Genomic DNA, 25945 nt, shown 5'->3' on the forward strand with positions numbered 1-25945 from the left:
CTGAAACAGCAGTCTCTCCATTAAGAAATGCACTCTTAAATTCCAGAGGAGCCAAGACATTGGTCATATTCTTTTCTGCAATGTTTACAACAGGGTGATTCCGTATAGGATGTGCAAGGGAAATAGCAGAGTTCCAGAGTTTTTCCAGAAAAATTGCCATCCTGAGGCAATGCCTTTAGTTAAATCAAAGTGTGAATATCATGGCAATGGATCTAGAACTGAAAGGGACCTCAAAAGTCATGAACCTCCCTTTATTTTACCAGAAGGGAAACTGAGGCCCCAGAAGGTTAATGCCTTACCTGAAGTCACACATAAGGCTCCTAGCTCTAGAGCCTTAGAGACTATCCAGTCCAACCTCCTCAATTTACTGAGGGGAAAACTGAGGCTCAGAAAAGGGCAGGGCTTTTCCCTAGGTTGTAAAGGTAGAATACTAAACCTGAGATTCATACCCACAGGACTTGCTTCCAAATTCAGCTCTCTTTTCTATGACCGCCTCTCTTTGCTTATGGTCAAGCTTTCACATGTACCATTAAAAGGCACCTAAAATCTGGAAGAAGGGAAAACAATCCTTTAACACTTTAGCACTGATAAATTTAACAGATTAGCCCTAGGGAAGACTGCAGGAAACCGGGCTGGTTCATTTACATTGTTGATAGAAATGGGTGAAAGTTTTGCCCAGACAACAAACCCAGGTATGGGGGAGGATGGAATTAGTGAGCCACCGAGTGCAACCTGGGCTTCTAAAGAAAATCCTGGATGCTAGTAGTTGTGGAAGAACAAAGACAAACCCCTCCCTTCCCAGTTTTTGTCTGGGGATAGCCTTGAGGTTTCCCCTTAGGTGAAAAGTTCCAGAGGCTACTGGGTAGAGGGGTTAATTTACACTTTTGTCTTTGAGTGCCTGGAACTAAATCCTCTAATTTGTGGATCCGGGAGGAGACCATCAGGGCCATCTGCTCAGTTTGAATTTACTAGGACGTGAGTTTGGAGTTTGTAGATTCCAACAATGTTGAGAAGATTATGAACATCTGAAACCTCAGAAAGTGGGGATGGATTTGCCCATGCTTTCAACTCCTGGAAAGGAGACAATGACATACCTAGCTTTTTGGAGGTGGGATTTCCTGACCCACGGTTGAGTTCCTGCTGCATTCTAGGATCCAGCAGCATTCTAGGATCCAGCTTCTAGGATAGAAGAGGGAGAAGATTTTCTGGACAATGTCAAGTTTGAGTCAGCCTTCTAGATGGAGAAGAGGAGGTTCCTGAGCAGTTTGTTGACTGATTGTTGATAGTTTTTTTTTTTTTTTTTTTTTTTTCCTGAGGAGAGTACTGAGAACTTGGAAGTCTACCTTTGAGCAATATTTAAGACTAGCACATAGAATGACAGTAGGGCTGGATTTTTATTTTTTTTTTTTATTTTTATTTTTTTTTTGTGTGTGAAATCTTTTTATTCCTTTTTTTTTTTAATTTTAAATTTTTTTATTTTATTTTATAATTATAACATTTTTTGACAGTACATATGCATGGGTAATTTTTTTTACAACATTATCCCTTGCACTTACTTCTATTCAGATTTTTTTCCCTTCCTCCCCCAACCCCCTCCCCCAGATGGCAAGCAGTCTTATATATGTTAAATATATTACAGTATAATTTAGATACAATATATGTGTGTAGAACCGAATTTTTTGTTGCACAGGAAGAATTGGATTCAGAAGGTAAAAATAACAGTTTACATTCATTTCCCAGTCCTTTTCTGGATGTAGCTGGTTCTGTCCATCATTAATCAATTGGAATTGGATTAGCTCTTCTCTATGTTGAAGAAATCCACTTCCATCAGCATACATCCTCGTACAGTATCATTGTTGAAGTGTATAATGATCTTCTGGTTCTGCTCGTTTCACTCAGCATCAGTTGATGTAAGTCTCTCCAAGCCTCTCTGTATTTCTCCTGTTGGTCATTTCTTATAGAACAGTAATATTCCATAACATTCATATACCATAGTTTACCCAACCATTCTCCAATTGATGGACATCCATTCATCTTCAGGGCTGGATTTTTAAAAAATCATCAAATTTATTGTATTGGATGGAGTTTTTGTTTTATAATAACTTTAGAACCAGAAGTCACCTCAGTGCATCTTTTCGTGTTTCATTTGCATTTTTATTTTCTTTTATTATGAACTGAGAAACATGAGCATTTCCATAAAAGCAAAAGAAAAAGGTTTGTCGTAAAAACCCCTGAATCTATTATGTAATAAATTCAACATGTTACTTTCAAAGCTATCTTTCTTGTCTGTATCTCCTTCTGAATCTCCTTCCCGTCTCTTGTATCTTTCGGTCTTCTATGTATCTCTTTCAAATGCTACAATAACCCTCTTTTCCCCTCTTTTTTCTTTTTAGGCATTGCTGATCATCCTTTACTTGCCAAATCCTCTAGTCCATTAGAAAAATAAAACAAAATAAACAACAAACCCAAGCAAATAAACAAAAAACTTGTAATAGATATGCATAGTCAAGCAAAACAAATCCATGCATTGGCTTTGTCAATACAAATGTTTTGTGTCTATTTACACAGTGCTGTGCTAGGTGCTGTGGTACCACCGGGAGATGGAATAAGTACACAGAAAATTCAATATAAAATATATGCAAATGAGAGGAGCTCTAGCAACTGGGAGGAGGGGGTCAGGATAGCCTTCCTTTAGGAGGTTGCAGTTGATTTGACCCTTAAGGAAGGTCGAGTTTCTCTGAGGCTATTCTAAGGAGGATTATATTTGAAGTATGGGCTGTTCCACAGAACAGAGAAAGGAAATCCAGGCCACTTACACTGAAACAAGGAATAATGTGCTATAAGCCTGGAAAAGTAAGTTAGAGTTAGATAGAGACATTTGCATTTTATTCTAAAGACAAGAGGAAGCCAGTGGAGTTTCCTAGCAGAGTGTGCTTTAGAAATATCACTTTGACATTTGTGTGGAGGATTGGAGTGGGGGGAGGTTTGAGGCCCGGACACCAATTAGAGCTATTGCAATAGTCCAGGGGAGAGGTGAGGAGGGCCTCAACTAGGTTAATGGTTATGTGAGTGAAGGGAAAGGGGTGGAAGTAAGAATTGTCAGAGGACAAAATGTGGCCACTTACTGAATAGGGGGATGATGGAGAGAGAAGAATCCAGACTGATTCTGGTGGGGAGCTTTGGTGCCCGTGAGGATGGTGGTGGCCTGAACGGAAATTAGGAAAAGGAGTCCTTTGAGGGAAAAGAACAGGACTTCCCTTTTAGACATATTGTATTTGAGACATGTCTCTCTCCTGATCTTCAATCCTGCATCTTTAATTGCTTATTGGACATCTCGAACTGGATGCTCAGTAGTGTATCCCCACGTCCAAAAGGAAACTCTTTCCTCCAAACCCTCCCTTCTTCCTAACTTGCCCGTGGTCCAGGTTACCGCTATCCTCCCAATCCCGATGGTTCACAACTTAGGGGTCATCCATGACTCCTCCCTGGCTCCTAATCAGTTGCCATCTTGGATGGTATCTATCCCTGGCTGTCCGCTGATACTGCCAGCCACCCTCATCACCTGCCTCAAGTCTCTCCCCACTTCAGTCCTCCACACATCCTCCATTCAGTCACCAGAGGGATCTTCCTAAAACCATGACACCCTTTCCCCCCCTCTTCCCGCACAGAATTCTGGTGACTCCCTATTCCCTTCAAATATAAAATCTTGTTTGACTTTTTAAATTTTTCATAATCTGACCCTTGCTTACTTTTTCTTTCCAGTCTTTTTTCTTTTTAAACAGTTTACTCTTTTCCAAGTACTCTGTGACCGAGTGACACTGGCCTCCTGGCTATTCCTTGAGCAGGTCTTCTCATCTTTCTGCTCTAGGCCTTTTCTCAGATTGTCCCCCACGCCTGGAATACTCTCCTCCTCATCCTCTTGACTGATTTTCCTGGTTTCTTTCAAGTGCCCGCTATTCTGCAAGAAGCTTTCCCCAGCCCTCCTTGATTTGAGTGCCTCCCCTCGGAGGTTAGCACGCCTAGAATCTTTTGGGGACATAGGTGTTTGCAGGTTGTCTCCCTCATTAGCACATGAGCTCTTGGAGAAAAATGACCGGCTTTTGCCTTTCTTTGTATTTCCAGGGCTCAGCACAATGAATGGAATATGTATTTGGTCAGTGCTGCTTGAGTGTCTAGGGGCTATCCATCCAGAGGCAGTTGGAGTTCAGGAAATTAACTGGGACTGCCGCATCTCTAGAACTATAGGTGTCTCAGAGCTGTCCGCATAGAACTGATAATGGGCCTTGAGGAATAATGATAACTATGATAATATAATGGTCAATGAGGAAAGCACCAAAAAAGAATGTAGTGAGAGAAAAAGTACAAGGGCTTGATATGTGCAGTGCCACTGAAGGCAGGAGCGTGGGAGGACATTGAGAAAGAAGGAACAAGTCAGAGGGGACAGAGGAAGGGCTCTCCTGGAGAAATGGGGACCCAGCTTCTTGGAGCAGGTCGGGAAGGATCTGGGAAGATTCGGATCCCGCGTGGGGAACCCTGGGGAGAGACGGCTGGGTAGTCCCAGGGAGATTACCATTTAACACACAGATTTTTCCCGAGGCATTTGGCTGAGAAAAGGAGGATTTGGGAGCTATAGAACGGTAGCTTGAGGGGATGGATCGTAGGCTAGTGAAAGTTCTTTGGTTTTAAGAAGTCTGTTGGAAGAGGTTGAGTAAAATAGGGCGGGGGGGGGGGAGGGGGGAGTCACAGGATCAGAGACTTAGTCCCGGAAGGGACACGAGGTACCGTCTAGTTCAACTTTCTCATTTTTACAGATGAGGAAAGAAATCCAGGAAGATTGTGCTTTGGCCAAGGACACACACGCACAGGTACCCGGACTCCTTTTGGAGACTCCAGAGCTTTTCTTTCCATTGGATCCTTAGGAAGCAGAGGACCGTGGCATGGCGCCCTCGCCTCCGCGTGTGTCTCCTTGCACCTCTCCTCCTCGGACCTCAGTTTCCCCCTCTGTCAAAATCTCTCTCCTCCTTTGGGAACGGCTGTCCCTTCCAGTTTTAGCCCTAGGGGCATAAGAGACAGGCCCTTTCTTCTTCGGGCTTCCGCCTGTCCAAGTGGGACGGGGTGGTGAACAAACTGCTTGGATCGGGCTGGGAGTTAGGGCTCCAGCCGGGAGAAACTTTGCCTCAGGGCAAGCAGCAGCTGCTTGGAGAGCTGTGTGGAACGCCGGGAGCGGGCCGAGCGACGGGCTGAGGGGCCCGCAGCCAGAGCCCGTCACCAGCAAGACTCGAACGCAGGTTCTCGGGGCCAGCTCCCTAGCCATGCCGCCGCACTGCCTCTCCTCTCGAGTGCCTAGGAGACGGAGACAAATGAAAAGTGGCAAGCGCCTAGAATGGAAGGGAAAGGACCGGAAGCCCAACGGGAGTTGGCTCCCGCCGCGGGCGGGTGGGTCGGGCTCCCGGCCCTTAACCTCCCGGGTCATCCGCCCCGCCGACAGGCCCTGCCTCCCGGGCTGTGGTCGAGGGTCACTTCTCCCCGGGCGGGCCGGGTCGGGTGCCCGGGTGGCCCCGGGGGGCGGGCCCGGGCCGGGGGGCGGGGCGCGCGGGGCGGGCCCACGGCCCCCCCTCCCCCCCGCCTCGCCCCGGGGGCGGAGTCAGGCGTCCAGGTCCCAGAGCCCGCTCCGCGGCGGTGGCGGTGGCGGCGGAGGTGGCGGCGGCGGCTGCGGCGGCGGCCACGGGGACAGCGCTGCGGCAGCGAGAGCCCCTCGGGGTGCGGGGGGCCGAGGCTCGGGCGGCCGCGATCCCGCCCCGTCTCCCGCCCTCTCCCTTCCGCCGGCTCGGGCTCACCTGGGCCGGGGTCGCGGGCCGAGGAGGGCGCGACGCACGCACGCTCTGTGGCGCAGGGGCACGCACGCCGGCGGGCAGCCGGGCGGCTCTGCAGCAGCGGGCAGCCTCGCAGCGGGCAGCCAGACGGGCAGCCGAGCCAGCGCGCGCGCCATGCTGCGGCCGCTCCGCGCCCGCGCCCGCGCCCGGCCCGGGTCGGCCGCCCAGCCCCGCCACGGCCGCCGCCTCGGCCCCCCGGGGGCCCTGTGGGCGCTGGCCATCGCCCTGGCGCTCGGGCCGCCGCCGCCGGCCTCCCGGGGCGCCGAGGCGGCCGCGGTGTGGACCGCCTACCTGAACGTGTCGTGGCGGGCGCGGGCCCCCGGGCTCAATAGCACGGGCTGGGAGCTGAGCGAGGAGGGCGTGTACGGGCAGGACTCGCCGCTCGAGCCCGCCGCCGGCCTCGTGTTGCCCCCCGACGGGCCCGGGGCGCTCAACGCCTGCAGCCCGCACACCAACTTCACCGTGCCCGCCGCCGGCGTGCCGTGGCTGGCGCTCATCCAGCGGGGCGGTGGCTGCACGTTCGCCGACAAGATCAACCTGGCCTTTGACAGGGGGGCCGCCGGGGCCGTCATCTACAACTTCGCGGGCACTCGCAACGACGTCTTCCCCATGTCCCACCCCGGTGAGTGCAGGGGCGCCCGGAGGACCCCCTCTCCTTGGGCTCTGCCTCCCCTCCCCCTTGCCTCTCTCCCCTCGCTCCCTTCCCCTTTTCTTCTGCCCCGCTCTCCCTCTTTCTCCCCTCTCTCCCTCTTCTCCTTCCCCCATCCTCTCCCTCTCTTCTTCCCCCCTCTTTCTCCCCCTCTCTCTTCTCTCCTTTTCCTCTTTTCCCTCACTCTGTTCTCTCCTCCCCCTTCTATTTCCTCTTCTCTCTCCTCCCCTCTTCTCCCTCCCCGTTGTCCTCTGCTCTCTCCCTTTTTCTTTCTCCTTCCTCTTCTCTGTTCCTCTTTCTCTCTCCTTCCTCATTTCTCCCTCCGTTCTCTCCCTCTCTTCTCTCTCCCCTTTTCTCTCCCTCCTCTCTGTCCTTTAGATCTTCTTTCTTTCCCCTCTTTGTCTCTCCCTCCTCTCTTTCCCCTCATCTCCCCATCCCCCTCTCTTCTGCCTTGTCTCCTCCCTCAGTCTCCCCATCCTCTCTTTCACCCTCTGTCTCCCTCTTTTCTTTTTCCTCCTCTCTTCTTCCTCTTCCTCCCCCCCCCGTCTCCCCCTCCTCTCTTTTCCCTCCTCTTTTTCTTCCCTTTCCTCTTTCTCCCCTTCTATCTCTCCCCCTCCTTTCAATCCCCCCTCTTTCTCCTCTTCCTCTCTTCCTCTTCTATTTCCCCCCTCTTTCCCCCTCTACTCCTCTCCTCTCTACCCCTCCTCTCTATCCCCCTCTATCTCTCCCTCCTCCTCTCAATTCCCTTTCTATTCCCCCTTCCACTCTCCCCTCCTCTGCCCTCTTTCTTCCCCTCCTGTCTCCCCACTTCTCTTTCCCCCCTCTGACTCTCCCCCTCCTCTCTATCCTCCCTCTGTCTCTCCACCCTCCCCTCTTTCCCCCTCTGTTTCCCCCTCCTCTCTATCCCCCCTCTGTCTTTTCCCCCATCTGCCTCTCCCCCCTCCTCTCTTCCCCCTCTGTTTCCCCCTCCTCTCTATCCCCCCTCTGTCTTTTCCCCCCTCCTCTCTCCCCCCTCTGCCTCCCCCTCATCTCTTTCCCCCTGTCTCCCCCCTCCTCTCTTCCCCCTTCATACTCTTCTGTCTCCCTCCTCCTCTCCCCCCACTCCTCTCTTTTTCCCTTTTTTCCCACCACTTTTCTTCCTTCTCTTCTTCCTTCTCCGTCTTCTCTCCCCCTCCCACTCTCCTACTTCTTTCCCTCTCCTTTCTCCTTCCTCCTCTCTCCCTCTCGTCTATCTAACTCCTTTCCTGCCTTCTCCTTCTTCTTTTTTTCCCCTTCTTCTCTGCCTCTCCCCTCCTCTCTCTTTCTTTTCCTCTGCCTCCCTATTCGGTGCTTGAGATTGTCAGGAAAGCCATCCTGAGTGAATTGCTCTCCTCCCCACTGCCCACAGGTGCAGAGCTGACCAGGAGTATGTTTGGAAATTCTGCTATAGATCTATCTGGGTGTCTTGTTTTAATAATCTCCGACATTTGCATTGAGGTTTTACAAAGCACTTTACATAATTTAGTGCTCATCAAAACCCAGCCAGGAAGATGCTGCAGGGATTATTATCCCCTATATTACAGATGAGGAAACTGAGGCTCCTATTGGAGCTGGGGTTGTAGGATTTGAACCCTAAGTTTCCTGACTCCAAGCCATTCCATCCACAACTTTTTTCTGTTTGAGGCACATGATGGAGACAAGTTGTTGCTGACTCCTCCAAATTGCCCTTTCATAATTGAGTCTTCATTGTTGGTGCTTTTCACCAGCTGAATTAGGCATTGCTTTTTAATCAGATTAAAAAGATAGCCTACCACTTCTGACCTGCGAAAGATTTTTCCTCCTCTCTGCTTTTCCTACCCAGATTCCCTAGCTGCTCAGTTATTCAAAGTTAGCCTCCCTGCAAACCTGAACATTCTACTTAGTTCTTTTGCTTAGTACCTTACTCAGAGTGGCCTTTGTATCAGATATTTTCTTGCTTAGAATCTGATTTGGGCTGCAAAATGAGTGGTTACTGTTATTGAAGAAGCAGTAGTTTATATATAGGGGACAACCATAGCTCAGATTTTAGAAAAAGTAGTTGAGGTTTTTTTTTTAATTTGTCAGGTAGTGAGGTTTCATTTCCCCCCCTTTTTTCTTTCTATTTTCATTCTAGACTCTGTCTCTTTCATCTTTATGATGATTAAAATAAAACAAAACCCCCAAACTTGACAAAATCATAATGAAATTTACATGGAATAAGAAATAAGGAAAAATGTCCTGGACACACTGATAAGAAAAGATCACGAATGGGGCCTTGCCCTGCTAGACTTATAGATGTTATAAAGTGGTTATCCTCAAAATTCTGTCTATTTTTCAATAGAGAATTCAATCAGTGGAACAGAGTGAGACAACAAACCAAGTGTAAACCAAAGCTTTTGTGTTAAATAATCCTGTAGAAAATAAAAAGTCAAGAAAGAATTTATAGTTTAACAGATGTACTCGGGAACATTGGTTTGAAATCTGGCAGGAAAAGTATTTAGACCTTCATTTCTCACCACTTGAATTCCACCTGAATCACAGACGTGAACATTTAGAGGGGAAAAAAAAACTATAAAAGAACAGATGAAAATGAACAAAGGATGACCCAATTGATAGAAGGATAGAAATGAGACTGGAGAAGAAGGATTTGAAATGAGAGTAAAGTAAAAACTAAAGACATCAAGAGAGTTGTAAAGCAATAATTTTAAAACTGTATTAGATGTCTTTTGTTTACAGTTTCTGGATTCCTACCCTTCTACCCCACTGAACTTTCTTTGGGACAAAGAAAATCATTTAAGCAAATATATAGCTTTAATGACCCAGTCTGAGAATTCATAGCACATTTTGTCCTCATAATCTCTTCCTCTCTCTCTCCTCCAGGGGAGAGAGCTATATTTCAGTATCTATTCTGGCAACCATTATGGGTTTTTTTAATTACTCTAAATTCAGCCTCCCTTTTGTCATCTGTTCAGTTTCCCAGGAAGCCCTGAGCTCAAGTCCCACTTCTGGCACATACAAGCTATGCGAACTTGGACTAGTCAACCTCTCTATGATCCAGGCAAATTCTCTAAGAATAGAACTTGCTGACTTGCATTGGAAGAGGGAGTTCCCCATATCCATGAAATCTCAGGTTCCTTCCCCATCCTCTATCCCCAACAATTGCTGTGGTCGTTATATATCCTGTTCTCCAAGTTCTGCTTATTTCACCCTGGATCAAGTAAGACAGTTATTTCCGTGGTTCTTGGCATTTTTAGTGACTTTTGAATTATTCCAGGGGTTTAAGTTTTGACTTCCCCTGATACATCATAAGCCTCTCTGATTTAGTAGACAGTCTTAAGGATTTGCTGTGCTGAAAAAAATCCTTCTGTAAACCAGCCTGCTCATGAACCCCTCTACACAATAGACAGGTAGGCTGTTTCCTGGCAAATACCTGACACCTTTTCAAAGTTGCTGAGAACTAGCAGAATTTGAGCTCCAAACTTGAACTCAGGGTCACTTTCTCCACACAGACCTGAGGTAAGTTTTCACTTCCCAGGATGGTACTGAACCTGGAGATTTCATTGCTTTTGAAAATTCTCCTCTATGGGGCAGCTAGATGACACAGTGGTTAGAGCACAGGCTCTGAAGTTCAAATCCAATCTCAGACATTTAATACTTACTAGCTGTGTGACCTTGGGCAAGTCACTTAACCCCCTTTGCTTGAAAAAGAAGCAAATAAACAAAGAATTCTCTGCTACACAGATCTGCATCTGTTCTACCACTTAGTGTTACTTGGAAGCAACAAGAGGCCACAGTCACTAGCCTAGGATCACTCCCAAATCCAGGAAACACCAGATCTCAATTCCCTATGCCAAGATGCTCTGGATACTGTAGCTGTAATAATCTCAACCTATTAATATGTTACATCAAATGTATCTCTAACTTTTGTAAATAGCCTGCAACTTTTATTGGGTGGCTTTCATATTGGGAAGAGATCTGACCTTTGCTTCCACAGCAAGACGCCCTGGAGGAATAAAGCTGTCATTATTATTCCCAATGACAAATGACACTTTGGGAGGGAGGAAATGGGTTTAAATGATTAGCTAAAGCCCAGTGACAAGCATGTCCAGCCTTGAGCTGCTTTAGGGGAAGAAATGTTGGCCATAGACCCTTTCTATTCTTGTTGATAATTATGATAACGATGATTTGCTCCCAGACTGTCTAGCCATATAGGATGAAACATAAGAGGCATTGCATTAAAATGAAAGATTTGGGCAAGGGGATCAGGAGTCTCAATTCTAGTACCAGCCTGGCCACGCTAGCCATGTGGCTTTGGATAAATCACTTCAGTGTTCTTGGTCTGCTTCGCTTATCTCCAAAATGAAGGGATTGTTACGAGGTCTATGGTCTCCACAGTGGAGGAAGGAAGTGTTTATATCCTCTAGGTGATATGATCAACCACTAGGGAGTGGAAAAAAATGGGTTTATTACTTTTGAGAAGCTTTGTCTTCCTTTCCAACAAAACAACCAAAACCCTTTCTACCAATGTAGCTCAACAGTGCCTCTCTCTCTGGCCTCAGCCCCAGCCCCATATTGGGCTGTTAAAACCCAACTGGGGACTGAGCCCTAGTAGCTAAAGCAGACAATCTCACAGTATCCCTCCTACCCTGCAGATCATTTCTAGCTGCCTCAGTTGCCTAGTTATGCTCTGGGAAAATTGGGAAAAGTGCTAGTGGGAAAAATGAGTAGCATAAGAAAGAATAAGCTTATGGATTGAGCTAAGCATCCCATTAGGCTAGCTTCTCTCTCTCCCCAAAGCCACCTCTTTTCCAAACTTTTTCTCCTATTTCTATTAAGGTAACACCATCCTTCTAGCCATTCAGGTTCTCTCCTTCCTCATATCCTTGACTTCTCATTCAACTGAAACTGCTCTTTGGAAAGTGACTAATAGTCTCTTACTTGATAATACTGATGCCTTTTTTTAAATTCTCATCCTCATTGACTTTTCTCTGCAGTCTTTGACACTTTTGACCTGTCTTCCTATGATATACAAATCATATTATTAAAAAAAACAAAAACAACAACAACAACGTAGAAACAGATTTTTCCAACCAGTTATTTTTTTTTTAATTTTTTTTTCTGTTGTTATTTTTAATCTTGAAAACAAAGAGTTGAGGTCAGTTTTGAACCCATTTGGTACTAATAGAAAAAATGCAACACCTTCCAATTAGCTTGCAAGAATACCGTTTGATCCTTTCCAGTTATGTCTGATTCTGAAACCCCTTTTCTGGATTTTCTTGGCAAAGATGTGGTTTTCTTCTCTGGCTCATTTTACAAAGGGGAAAACTGAGGCAAAAGGCTTAAGTGACTTGCCCAGTGAGTGTGTGAGGCTGGATTTGAATTCAGGTCTTCTCTATTCCAGACCCACCACTCTATCCACTAAGCCATCTAACAACCCTTGCAAGAAAAGCTAGACATTTTTAAACAGAGTTTCAGCAAAAACCTTTGTATCATCAGGATAGAAAAATGAGTGTTATGATTTAGTGAGCATAGGCAAGGGTTCCCTTCTTCCACTTGGATCTAGGTATCTGTGGATTTTTATGACTATTCAATCCATTAAAGCCAAGGTCAAGGATCTTAGTAAAAGGGACTCAGAACCCAACTTTTGCATGGCTGTATCACAGCATCAGACCAAGCTTTGAAAAAATAATGAACCCTATTTCACATTTCTCTCACTAAAAATACCATTACAATATTTTTAGTGAGAGCAAAATGAGTTTTGGTCCCCATTAATAAAATATTATTTTCAAAATATTTCATCTTGATCCCATCTTTTTCAATTTCTTTTTGTGTGTTTTATAATGTACATAATGGTTCAGAGGTACAAGTATATAAATTACAAATGAATAGTCATTTATTGGGATCTGTATTAAAAGGTTGTTGTCTTTTTTTTTTTTAACTATCAAAAAAAAGTTTGGACAACATATGCTAAATGATAAGAACCCTGTCCAGCTCTCAAATTCTCTGATTCTGATTATTTGAGATTTGAAATCTCATTTCTACATTGACCATTTGGGGAAACTTCTTTCTGACCCAGGGAAAATTTAATTTGCATTTCATTCACCAATGTTGGCTTTGGTGAGCATTTGCATAATCCAATTTGCAAAGTACTTTATGGTGCTTCACAGTAAACTGCCAGGTTTGCATTTATAATCTCTTACCTGGCATAAGACCACTGCAGAATTAAAATGACAGTCTAAATCACAGGGTAGGGAGAGGGAACTGGAACTGAAATGTGGATTCATTTAATAATTAATGTCACTATGATTTAAGAGCCACGACTAGTGGCAAAGTCATTGGTGACCTTTTGTGCTGTTCTTCTGGAGTCGTCCACCTTGTGCCCCACCACCACAGCTCACATTTGGACCCATACTTTAACTAATTGGAACACATCATCTTGATGGCTTGCACCTAAGGAATCCCCCCTGGAGAACTACAAAGTTCGATTTGCTGGTGGATGGGTGTGATGAATACTTTAAAAAAAAAAAAAAAGTTTTGTTTTGTTTTGTGTTGTTCTCCAGTCCTCATCTGGTATCCTCCTAAATGCTTAGAATAACCCTCTTGGCTTCTTGATGTTCCTCCTCCAAGTGGACAACTAACTGACTTTGGAAGGTGAAATCTTGCCTTGAGGGTAAATTGAACTTAAGTGAGGTAGAACTGAGCAAAATCCTTCTAATAGGAATGCCACAATCAGCACTGCTTTGGGGAAGTCACATTAGTCTTTCACTGAATGGGTGTTGCCTGATCTTAAAAAGGTCTCACCGAATTGGAGGCCATTGACAGTCAGCCTGGACATCCTGGAGGATGGAGTGAGGCTGATGACTTTGCACAGCCCTGATTCACTTAAACCCAGTTCACTTGCAAGTCAAGACATCACCTTCCTGATGTCATCAGTCCTCAGTGAGAATGAAGGACAAACAACAATCTTAATCAGTGCTGCATATAGGGTATCTAGGATATACTGTAATACATTTAACATGTATGGGATTGCCTGTCATCTAGGGGAGGGGGTAGAGGAAGGGAGGGGAAAATTTGGGAAAATGAATACAAGGGATAATGTTATAAAAAAATTACCCATGCATATGTACTGTCAAAAAATAATAATTATTAAATTAATAATAATTTTAAAAATGTGGAAAAAAAAGCATGTGCTTAAGGAGAAGGGTAGAAAGTGTTATCCCACCTTTGACCAATCTAAGGTTTATAGTGGTCAAAAGGATCTGAGTAGCCAGAAAATTAGCTGTAGTGCTCTTGAAGTCATTGGGCCCCACTCTCTCATTTTACAGAGGAAGAAACTGAGGCTTTTAAGGAGAAGTTAACTTGAGCCAGGTCACGCATAGACTCATAGTTCCAAAGCTGGGAGGGACCTGAGAGGCTCTCATTTTTACAGTCATTTTTAATAGGCCTTTATTTTTATAGTCAGCCCTCTCCTTTGTACAAGGGAGGAAACTAAGGCCCAGAGAGACATTAAGTGATTTGCCTAAAGTCTTACCTCTAGGATCCTGGATCTAGAGCCTGAAGGACACATTTTACAAAGCCAAACAGTGCCTTCACCGGAAGGAAATGAAAGCTGGGAGAAGTTAGATAGCTTAGTCAAAAGTCACACAAATATTTAAGGATTAGAGGTAGGATCTCATTCTAGATCCAACTTTCTTTCCACCATGGAACTTTGTTAGCTGAGACTTGTTCCAGAAAAAGAACTGTGCTGTTTTTCTTTGTTTGTTTTATGTTTTTAAAGCAGTGTAAAGTTCTGTCTTGACTTCTGTGCCCCCACCCAAAATGTTTTGAGTCCCTGTGAATTTAGCCAAGATCCATTTAGAACTTGTTTTGGGGAGGAACTTAGCTCAGCCTGTAAAGACTGAAGAGAGTTTTTTGTGTTTTTTTGGGGGGGGGTTGTGTTTTTTTTTTTGTTTGTTTGTTTGGTTTTTTTTGATGCTAGAGTGGTGAGTTTTGCATCTTTAGGGGATGATCTGCCACCCCTTCCCCTCAACCTCCACCCCTCACAGAAGCTCTTTCCTCCACAGCCCTGGAGCTTGTTGCTATGGTGATCCCTGATACATGGTTAGGGGATTGTTCTTGTTACCAGGCAGAGGGCATATGTGATTTTTTTGACAGAGCCACCCAGAATCATGTCACTTAGCTGTTAATACCAGTTACTTTCGCTCCCTTTGGAGATCCTGTTCCACTCCTCTCTCCCTTTCAGCCTCTCTTTATGAGAAAACAGTTTGGGTGATCCATGTGAAGCTGTGGGGGACCAATTCTTGCTTGAGATCACCGGGTCTGATAGTCTACCTTGATAAGATTTACTTTTAATGTGTGAGGGCTAAGATCAGGTACCAATGAATAATTTGGAGTTAACTCTGTTCAGTTTGATGGGTTTTCAACGGAAAGCAGCGTTGGAGTATAACTGATCTGTTGCCAGAGGAAGTTCTGCAGTGATTTATGTTTTCAGACAATGTCTGAACAAGTCTTAGTCTGAGAAAAACAGAATCTTTGGCTACTATTGATGAACTCTGAAGAAAGGAGCACTAAATGAGGGGTGGGGCAGCACTGAAAGCATTGCTTTGGTCTTTCTGAGAGTAGAAACAACCACCTAATAGAGTAAAGATTCTTTTGACTGTTTGGCTTTTAAGTCAGTTCCATTCAACAAACACATAGTAAGAGTTAGCCCTTCCACACTGCAGGGTTTAGGGGCACACCCCTATCCAGCTAGAAAACCCACTGAAAATTTGTTGGCCTTCCCTTTGTACTAGAGAAGCCTGATTTTTTTCTTTTTCTCTTATGGGGTGTCTACAGTATCTTATTGTAAAATTGGGGGTAAGGATCTGGTCCTAGGCTCTGTGGCCATCTGCAGCTTCCACAAAACTTCAACCCCCAAATTCCCATTTAATTTCTTATGCCAAATGGCAGTGTATCGAAACTGGAATGGGGAAAGTCAGGAGGGAGAAGTTATGGTGCTAAAATTCTAGGAATCCAAAAGCCCTGGTCCTTATCCCTATAAAACTGACATGTTGAAGTTACTAAGCAGCCTCAGGCTCTTATTCGCTGTGTGACAGTGAGCCTCAATTTCCTCATCTGTAAAATGAGGGCAATGACAGCCTTCGAAGCTTCGACGTTTTGTGAAGTGCTCTGTAAACCTTAAAACTATAGATAGGTGGAGCTTTCATTATTTTCTTTGGGGGGCAGAGAATATCATATTCAGAGATGAATAAATATAACTTTTAAGGGGAGAATTACTAACAAGTGGGGCTTCAGGGAAGACTTCTTGTAGGAGGTGGCACTTAAATTTATCTTGGAAAAAAGGTAGAGATTCTAAGAGGACAGAGAGATGAGGGAAAACATGGCAGGAATTAGGACAGCCTGAGCCCCAGCTTCAAGCCTCATGGTACCTTTCTCCTTATTGTAGCTAGCCAAGTCTTTTAGGGTGCTAAACTCCTCTATGGATTTAGCCTGCCAGTTAAGGCCATACTCCCACCCCATGAAGTGTTCCCTTTCTCTTGGTTAATTGTGAGTCTCTCCCCCACCCAAGAACTTGCCTTTTCCATTGTTAATTGTTAAAACCTCTTTCCTTGCTAAATGTATGCTCTCCCAAATCTATTTCATATTTACCCCTCCCGGTGCCTATTTTACCTTTAACCTCTTCTCATAAATAAATATATCTTTTGGCAAGGGGAAAGGCCCTAGTGAGTTCTCCATATGTGATTTGCTACTGAACCCCATTATTTGGTGCCGAACCCCAACATTTGGTGCCAGTGCTTCTCCTCATCTCCAGTGTTTGGTGGGTCTATGCCAATCTCATCATTACTACTTCCCCTCGTGGAACAATTTATAATCCCCAAACTAAATATGAGTGGTCCAGCCAACCAAATTCCCAGAGTGGCCAAGTCCAAGAGTGTCTCATGCTGGATTTTAAATCTTATCATCTCTCTGCTAAGATGTGGGTGGCACTTAAATTCTTTCTTAAAATAAAATTTTATTGAGAACCTTTGTCTTTATATCAACTGGCCTTCTCCATGTAATCCTCTCCCTATGCCCTCCTACCTCTTGCAATAAAGGGGACAAAAAGGCAAAATTTCCATGAAACTCAACAACATATCCAAAAAATCTGACATTATCTTCAGCATCTCTTACTTCTGTTCCCCTACTTCTGCATAGAGAGTTGTCTTCTCATATTTTTTAGGTCTCGCCTTGGTTATTATGATGCAGAAGGATTCAGAGGACATTGTTTTGTTAGTGTCCATTTCAATTTGCACTGTGGTGGTCAATAACTATACTCTTTTCCTAACTATTCGCTTCACTTTTTATCAGTTCATATGTCTTTCCATCCTTCCCTGCAACCATCATCTTCATAATTTCAAATTGGGCAATAACATACCATTAAATTTATATGCTACAATGCATCATTTCCTGACTGATGGTAAATATTGTTTCTCCTTCTTTGCTACTGCCCAAGTAGCTATGAATATTTGTTTGTATCTAGTAGCTTTCTGGTTTTGACCATCTTGGGGTAGATGCCCAGCAGTGCAATCTCTGGGATGTTTTAGTCATTTTCTTTGCGTGACAGGAACTTGCATCCTAAAGGAAAATAACCTAAACTTAGACAAGGGTCTGTCAAAAATCTTGGGATTGTTTTAAACTGGAAAGGCTTGTTTTCAAAGCCTAAAATGGCCCTGAGAATTTTGGGACACCCTACATATATAGGCAAGACCCAGATTTGAAGCTAGCCTCAGATGTCTACCTTGTTGTGTTATTCTAGGATGTATACTCAATTTCCATCTTCAATCAAATGGTACTTCCAATCCTTTAAGTTTGTATCTTCAATCAAATGGTACTTCCAATCCTTTAAGTTTGTATGATCATGCACAAATGAACACTGACTCAGAAAGACCAGAGTTTAAATCCAGCATCTGGCCCACTCTGACCTGATGGCCATCTGAACTAGACAACTGTTAAGTACCAGACAACCGACTTAGCACCTAGTTATAATCCTACCAGCCATGGACAAGTTGCCTAAAAGTCCAGTGCCCCAGGCTTTCCTAACACTGGGTTACTAACACTGAATGGGTGTTGCCCCAGACCTGTTGTTGTGAACACGTGGGTCTTCTGAGCAGGTGTTCACTAGGGAACCATCAAGTCAGGGCATTATGTGAGTAGGTATAATAAAGGCATTTAAGATTACACGTGGCTGTTCTTGAGTGTGCTACCAGTGATTAAACTATAGATTCAAGAAATCACGGCCAGAGACCTTTAAAGGCCTCAGAGGAGGCGAGCCGGGTAGAGTTGACACTGCAAAGGTCAGTGGTCAAAGGTACTCTGTTGGGCCTAAAAGGCCAAGGTCTCCCATGCCATTTAACCCCAACTCCAGTCCTTCTGATCTATATCTGGCCACTGGCCCCAGATGGCTCTGGAGGGAAAGTGAGGCAGCCCTCCCTCACTTCAGTCCAGCTTACTGGCATGTCATGACATCACCTCCTGGTGCTGGTGCTCTTCAAAAACTGAGGAGAAACCATTAGTTGCCAGCCTACATGCCGGGGGCAGTTTGCCTGGAACTCCTTCCCCTCTGCCCTTCCCATACTTACGCCACCTATTTCTCAGAGTCGTTGTAAGAAAAAGTACTTTGCAAAAGGACCTTAAAAATACTGAACAAATGTGAGTAGTTCATTCCACCACACACACACACACACACACACACACTTTCTCTTTTAAGCCCCTTCCTTTTTCCCCTTCTATCTTATCCAATTACAGCAGAAAAATATTCCCCTCCTTTTTGGGGGCAGTGAACTAAATCATCCTGAACAACCAATGGGCCCTTTGGGATAGTTTAGGATTGTCAGGTCTCCACCCCTGCTCTCCACCTGCTAGAGCTGTAACGGGGTTATGTTACTTCCCTTAATCTCTCTAATGCTGTGACTAAGCCTAGTGGCACTATTTATGTTTTTCTTGTAGAAAGAAGTCCACTCTGGCTCTCATTGATTGATCAACAATAGGAAAAAATCGACCCACTTGGTCATTGTTTGGGCCCTGATTGGACTGAAGGGTGAATGTAAACAGCAATTGTTTCTGAAAATCCTGAGGGGCTTCCCCTTCCAGATGGATTTTTTTTTTGAATAGATAAAAAGAAGCCATTCTCTGCCTCATTTCTTTCTTTCTTTTTTTAATTAATTTTATAATTATAATTTTTGACAGTACATATGCATGAGTAATTTTTTTTTTTACAACATTATCCCTTGTATTCATTTTTCCAAATTTTCCCCTCCCTCCGCTAGATGACAGGCAATCCCATAAATTTTACATATGTTACAGTATAACCTAGATACAATGTATGTGTGTAAAACCAAATTTCTTGTTGCACGTTAAGTATTGGATTCTGAAGGTAAAAGTCACCTGGGTAGAAAGACAATAGTTCTGCCTCATTTCTTACCTAGCCTCAATTACTGATTGGGCTTTGCCTTCATCAGAATGAGACTTGTTGAAGACCTAAGCTTAAAAAGGCCACTGGTCTCCTTTTCTCCATAGCCAGGACCACCTCTAGTCATCCTGATCCTGGCTCGGAGGAGAAAGTGAGGCTGGTGGCTTTACACACTTTGCCTACTTCACTTAAATCCAATTCACCTGCACCTCAAAGTTTAAAAAAAAAAAGTGGTAGTTGTTTGTCCTTTGTTCTCAAAGAGCTGAGAACAAAGGACAAACAACTGCCACTTTCCCTAGTTTTTTTTTTTTTGGGGGGGGGAGGGTCCCACGTGGCCAGTTCCCTTCCAGGAAGATGAGCTCAGGATCTCACCTCTCCACTTTCACTTACAGAATGGCACACTCCCCTCAGGTAATTTAAATGAGGATTTACCACCAAACACCCTAGAGCAGAGCTTCTTAAAAGGTAACTTTTTCTATTCGTGACCCTTTTTTTTTATCAGAGAAATGTTTCCATGCCCTTGGGTCCGTAGGTAGATGCAATAGGATGCAGATCAAACATTTGCTGAAAAGAAACCCTAACTTTGTGACTCCCACTTCCGTTGGGAGACCGCCTGTGGGGTCATGAACAACAGTTTAAGAAGCTGGCAATGGAGGAAACAATCCAGGGCCGGAGAGGTGAGAGAAGAGGCTTCAGCTGGGTATGTGTCAGCTAAAGGGAGCGGGGCCTGGGCGCTCCCTCTGACCTCCTTCTGCCTGCTTTTGTCCTTGGTTCCTGTGCAGCTCTCTTGGCTGGCAAAGCAGCTGCTGTGTCAGCCTTCAGCATTGTGCCTTGCCAGCCTTGGGAAAGCAGAAGCCTAGGCCTTGGGACTGGCACCTCTCCTCTGGAGTGTCCCCTAAGTTCAGCCATTTCGTAGGAGCAGCCAGTCAACAAGCTTATATTAAAACACATAGTAGGTGCTCAATCTGTCCTGGCTGCTAGGGATCCAAAGGCAACCCCCCAAATGGCCCAGTCCGAGCCTCAGGGAGCACACAGTCTAGTAAGGGAGGGAAGGCTATGCCCTGCAGCTGTGATTTCACTGGTAGCGATGAAGGATGATAGCTTCTCTGCAATTTGCACTTGGGATCTTGTTGTCCCCAGCAGGGAGAGATTAAAGGATTTTGTCTGAGGTCACCCAGCCGGTCTGTGGCAGGGGCAGAACTTGAACCCCGCTCTTCTAGCCTCTAGCCCAGCTCTCCCACTACAGCCTGCTGCCTCCCATAATACAATTATATCCAGAATAAATACAGGGCAGCTTTGAGATGGAGGGCCGCAGGACTTGGGAGGATTTAGAAAGGCTGCATGGAGACCAGGATCTCTTAACCTTCCCCTTGGAGAGGCCGGTGAAATCCATGGAATCCTGCTCAGAATCAGGTTTTGAAATGCATAAAATAAAACACATAAATAACAAAGGAAATTAGTAGCCAAACTATTTTTAAAACAATCTTACAGCTTGGCCCTCCCAAGGAAGGAGCCCCACTTCTTGAGGCAGAAGGGACTCAGGGATTTATTGAGGCACGGTCAGGTCTTCACTTAGGGAAAATTCACTTTGCTCATTGCCGAGGATAGATAGATGGAGGAAGGGAGCAACTCTCTTCTTCACCTGGTGCCCTCATTATTTTTTCCTCTTCTTCCAATACTCCACCCCCAGGGAAATCTCACATCCTTCATTTACATGTAGGTATAAAAGAAAATCCCTGCCCTTTTCTAATGGGGACATGGTGTTCAACTAGGATGAGAAATTTTTAGTTATTCACACACACACACACACACACACACACACACACGTGTGTATTTTTAAAAAAAAAATTTCAAATGTCTTTTTTTTTAGTCATGTCTTTTTTTTTTTTTTTTTTTTTTTATTTTTTTTTTTTTTGAGGCTGGGGTTAAATGACTTGCACAGGGTCACACAGCTAGGAAGTATTAAGTGTCTGAGAGCAGATTTAAACTCGGGTCCTCCTGAATTCAAGGCTGGTGCTCTATCCACTGCGCCACCTAGCTGCCCCTCATTTCAGTCATGTCTTGAGTCTTCATGACTCTGGGGTTTTCTTGGTTTGCCATTTCCTTCTCCAGATCCTCTTACAGATGAGGAAACTGAGGCAGAGTTAAGGCACTTGCCAAGGTCACACAGCTAGGAAATGTCTGAGGCCACATTTGAACTCAGGAAGATGAGTCTTCTTGATTCTAGGCCCAGTACTCTATCCACTGCAGTTGCCTGGATAGGACCTTGACACAGCTCCAAATTGCAGTATTTCAGGCTTATCCCTTTTGTGATATTTACTGACTTTTATTTTTTTTTAAAAAAGCCTGTTATAGAAATACAAAAATTTGACCAACAGCCTTCTCTGACCCCACGGCTTGCCTCTCTAACAGGATACTTCAATATATACAGTGAGATTTCCTCTGACATAAGCGTCCTCAATCTTGGCTCTCTGCCCCCGCACCATCACAGCCATAGGGGCAAACACATCCTGGTCAACAACAATCAAGAACTGGGAGATTCTTCGGTCTGACCCCAACCTCCCATCTCTTCCCCTAAGCCCTACTCCTCTAAAACCAGGGGCTCGTAACCTTTATTTTCTGTCCTAGATAGACACACTGGGCAGTCTGGGAAAGCCTATGGAGCCCTTTTTCAGAAACACATTTTAAATGCATAAAATAAAATGAGGATTACAAAGGAAAACCAACTGAAGAGGCTCACCACTGGATGACAATCCTTTTTTCTTCTTCCTAATGAACTCTCCGTAGTATTTATTCCCTGTCGGAGCCTTTCTAAGCCTTCTCTTCTAAGGCTCCCCAAATACTCCTTCCTTTTGTCTTTCAGTAGAACACCTCTGCTCATGCTTTATTGAGAAAACCAAGACCATTTGGTGTGATCTCTCTCTTCTCTACATTGCACAGCCCCTTGACATCCATCTCCTGTTATCTCCTTGACTTTAGACTGTGGAACAGGTAGTTAGTACTCTTCCCACCAAGGCCAGTCCCCTCTTGGTAGTTTTGAATCATCCTCTAACCTGTCCAGCAGATTGTCTCCCAGATCATCCCTTCCTCCTTAATCCTTAGTCTCTCCTGAAAGCTAGTAGGCTTTCCCCTGTCTCTACCATTCCCTCAAGCTCCTGTCCATTTCTTGTAGGGAAAAGAGAACAGCCCTTCAAAAAAAGCTATCTCTTAGAATCTTTGCCTTCATTTCCTCCCCTTGCGGTCTAGTGTCATCACTCACCCGAAACTTTTTCTTCAAAGTCTGTTCAATGGTCTGTTTAAAAAAAGGACATTTTTATGGATATCTTTTTATCTTCCCATCACCTAAATTTCACACTGTGTGCCTCTCATCTTTTTTAATCAGATTGGCTGACAGTTTATCAATTTCGTTAATCTTTTTCAAAGAATCGGCTTTAAAAGGATCAGAACACTAGGCTACCCATGTTTATTTATGAATTGTAAAACAATGTATGTAAATACTGCTGATACCAAACCACATCTGTGTCTATAACAAATTTGATCTTTGGAAGCTTTTTCATCATTGGGCTGCTGGCAAGGTTAGCAGTGGCGCTGTTCATTATCCTCGGCATGATGCTGTAGCCACTGACTCCTGTACTTTGTTTACCTTCCTAGAGAGGGTAAACTAAAGAGAGAATGCGTATAGAAATGAGATTTCAGCTTCTGCTGAAATTGTCCTTGTAGCTCAGGCTATGTGCCCTGTGGAAAGGGAATGTGGAATAGCTTATGGAGAGCAGCTCTCGGAAGCAGACAGACCTCAGGGCAAGTCCCAACCACTGAGGCGGTGGCCCAGGCATCTCTCCACAGGACCAGTAAAGTGCAGACCAGTTGGACCTCTGCAGGGATAGAGAAGTTTTCCTCATTGGGATGGGGAGTGGGGGATTCCCTCAACCTGCCAACTCACAGGCCCCAACTATAAGTACTGACTTAATAGTAGACTCTTGGCTAATTTTTAAAAACTGACACTGGTTCCCGGAGTTTGGCAAGGTTTAAGGCACGGCACTCAAGTCCTTGTGTCCTAGGCCAGCTCCCTCCTGTTACTGGACAAAATTTCTAGGTTAGGAACATAGCCAAGTGGTAATGATATTAGAGAAAAGAAGAGCTGATGGCTTATGGGAATACTACTGGCCAAGGGCTAGTTCCACTTTAGGATGATGCTCTCTTTGTGCTTGCCTTCAATATGTGTGTTTAAAACTAGGATTTAGCCTAGCCCTTAGCTCAGTGCCACCATCTATACTGTCCTATTGTGACTATTTCCTAATTGTATTCCAAGGCTGGAAAAATATTTGTCCTCGACTTCTGAATAAAATTGTATATCTATAAAGCAGTTATTTATTTATATATAATCTCGATTTGTTACATCTGTGAAATATGAACATTGAATCCTGCTAAGTAGGCCTATTTTTTATGTGTATACTTGACTTTCCAGAATCCATATGTTTCTAAGACATGGGCTTTAAAGCAAAATTTTCAAAATCTAATCATTTCCCAGGAACCTCTATTTTTTAAAAGAAAGTACTGACAGATTCTCATACATTTTAGCTTGGAAGATGTGATGAAAAACACTTCAAAGGCAGAATTTCAGAGATGTTAGAGACCTCAGTGGACATCAAGTTTAATTCATATCCTTCCCCCCCCCCAAAAAAAAAATCCTCATTACCAAGTAGCCTTTGCTCTTCTGTTGAGGAGGAGTTTACCTCCTCCTGAGAAAAGCCATCCCCTTTTGGGAGAGCTGTACTTTTTAGGAAGTTTCAGTTTGCCTCTCTGCACCATGGCTTCTGGTCCAGAACAAGTCTGATCCCTCTAATGTTCCAATACTTAAACATCGCTATCATGAGTCTTCTCAACTAAACATTCCCATTTCTCTTCAGTTAACCCTCATGTGCTGTGTACTTGAAGTCCTTCACCATCTTAATTTTCCTTCTCTAGATACTCAAGGTTTCCAATCTCCTCCTTAAACTGTAGTGCCGATACTCCAGAGGAAGACTTACCCTCGAAGCCATTACCTGTCTTAACGTAGCCCAGATTTGGATGGCCACATCAGACAAACCACTGCTGTCTAATCACGTATTAGTATATATAATATAATATATTAATATAATAATATATAATCTAATAATATTACTAGTATAATATACTAAGTAATTATGTTAAAATATAACATAATATACATTAATATAATATACTAAGTAAGTATAAGTACATACATTTATCTCTATTGAATTTTTTCTTATTAAATCTAGTCTAATCTTCTCATCTCTAGCCTGTCAGGACTGTTTTGGTTCCAGACCCTATCCTGTAGGCCGGGGCTTCCTCAACTTTTTCCACTTACAACGCCTTTTTGCCCAAGAATTTGGGAATGTAGGGATATAACATAGGTACATTTACTGACAATAAATCATAATTTCATGACCCCCGCATTCAGTTACGTGACCCCATGTGGGGTTGCGACCCACAGTTGAAGAAGCTTTGCCCTAGTGCATTACATGTCTCTCCCATCTTTGTGTCATCTTCATATTTGATGAACATGTCATCTGTGTTTCTACCCAAGTGACTGATCATTTCAACCATCACAGGGCCAAGTATAAATCCCCAGGTCACACCACTGGAGATCTTCTGGCAAGCTGACCATTAATGAATATTTTGGGGGTCCAGCCATTAACTTGTAGTATCTTTTAGTTCAGACCTTTCCATCTTTTCAACAAGAATCGTTTGGATTACTTTATCAAATCCTTTTCTAATATCGAAGTAATATCTATAGCATTCCCCTGATCAGTCTGTTCAGTGACGCTATCAGAAAGGGAAACGATGTTAGTCTGTCATGACTAGTTTTTGATGAAGCCATGCTGATTCTCTTAGGATTCCTGTTTCTTTTGCTACATGTGCACTAGCCATTTATTTAATGGTCTGATTTAAAATGCTGCTAGGACTAGCTATCAAATGCATGGAGTTAGAATTGCCCTCTGTTCTTTTCCTCTTTTTTAAAAATTTGGGACATTTGCCCTTCACTGGTTCTGTGGTACTTCTCCCATTTCCCATGGTCCATCTCTGACAATAGCTCTACCATCCATCCCCTCAGTCAGTTCCTTTGATAACCAAGGATGTTGTTCGTGTGAGCCAGGTAGCTTGAATTCATCATGGGCACTTTCTTACATTCTCTCATCTCAAGTACACAATCCCTGTCAGCCATTTTGTTATTGCTGTTGTTCGTTCTGTCATTTTCCTGTGCAATGGCCATCCTCCTTGCTAAAGAAAATTAAAACAAAATAGGAATTGAGTAGCTGTGTCATCTCTTGGTCATCAAATATCATTTCATTCACCGAATAGGGCTTCTCTCTCTTCTTTGATCTTCTTTTCCCCAGCTAAGCTAAAAGCTGGGAAACAGATTTGTCTTGAGCTGTTTGTTGTGTGTTGTCAAAAGAAAGCTAATGTTATTGACCCAGGGCTACTTAGGTGAAAGAAGGTATTTGTGTTGGTCTAAAGGATCAGTGTTCAGGATACAAGAAATGACTATACAGAGACACAGAAGTAAAGCAAGGTTTATTGCAGCTTGGAGACACAGGAGCAGTTGACAGACAACCGTTGGCCTGAATAACCATGCATCACTCAGGACCCCAGATTCTCATTTCCTGGGGACAATTCAGGTCCTTTTAATATGTAGCCTGCAATTCAGGGCCACCAATTGGAAGCACTGCCTGAAATACTGAATCACTCCACATTCATTGATGTGGGAGAGGGTTTTCTATCTCTCAGGGACTAGGTAGAAGCATTAGAATGTGAGCTCCTTGGGAATAGAGATTATTTCATTCTTTATTCTCAGTCAGTCAACAAGAATTTATTAAGCACTTACTGTGTACCAAGCATTTTACAGTCTTTCCTAGTTCCTAGGATAGTGCCTGGCACACGGCAGGGACTTCAGCTAATTGGTATCTTGAAAAGGGG

General features: G+C 44.1%; 1 protein-coding gene across 5 annotated transcripts in view; it reads left to right on the forward strand.

Annotated features, from left to right (window-relative positions):
- RNF128 (ring finger protein 128) overlaps positions 1-25945 on the forward strand; it is a 124775-nt gene that overhangs the window by 46528 nt on the left and 52302 nt on the right. For 2 of the 5 annotated variants that reach the window (XM_074277961.1, XM_074277962.1), the window contains exon 1: positions 5891-6495. The exons of 2 other annotated variants lie outside the window; for them this stretch is intronic. In XM_074277961.1, the coding sequence (XP_074134062.1) occupies positions 5988-6495 (508 nt within the window). In that variant the 5' untranslated portion in view covers positions 5891-5987. Of the gene's footprint in view, positions 1-5688; positions 6496-25945 lie in introns of those variants that run through there. One more of the 5 variants, XM_074277965.1, reaches the window with a different exon arrangement.

Source organism: Sminthopsis crassicaudata, chromosome X, assembly GCF_048593235.1.
Source record: "Sminthopsis crassicaudata isolate SCR6 chromosome X, ASM4859323v1, whole genome shotgun sequence".
Lineage (NCBI taxonomy): Eukaryota > Metazoa > Chordata > Mammalia > Dasyuromorphia > Dasyuridae > Sminthopsis > Sminthopsis crassicaudata.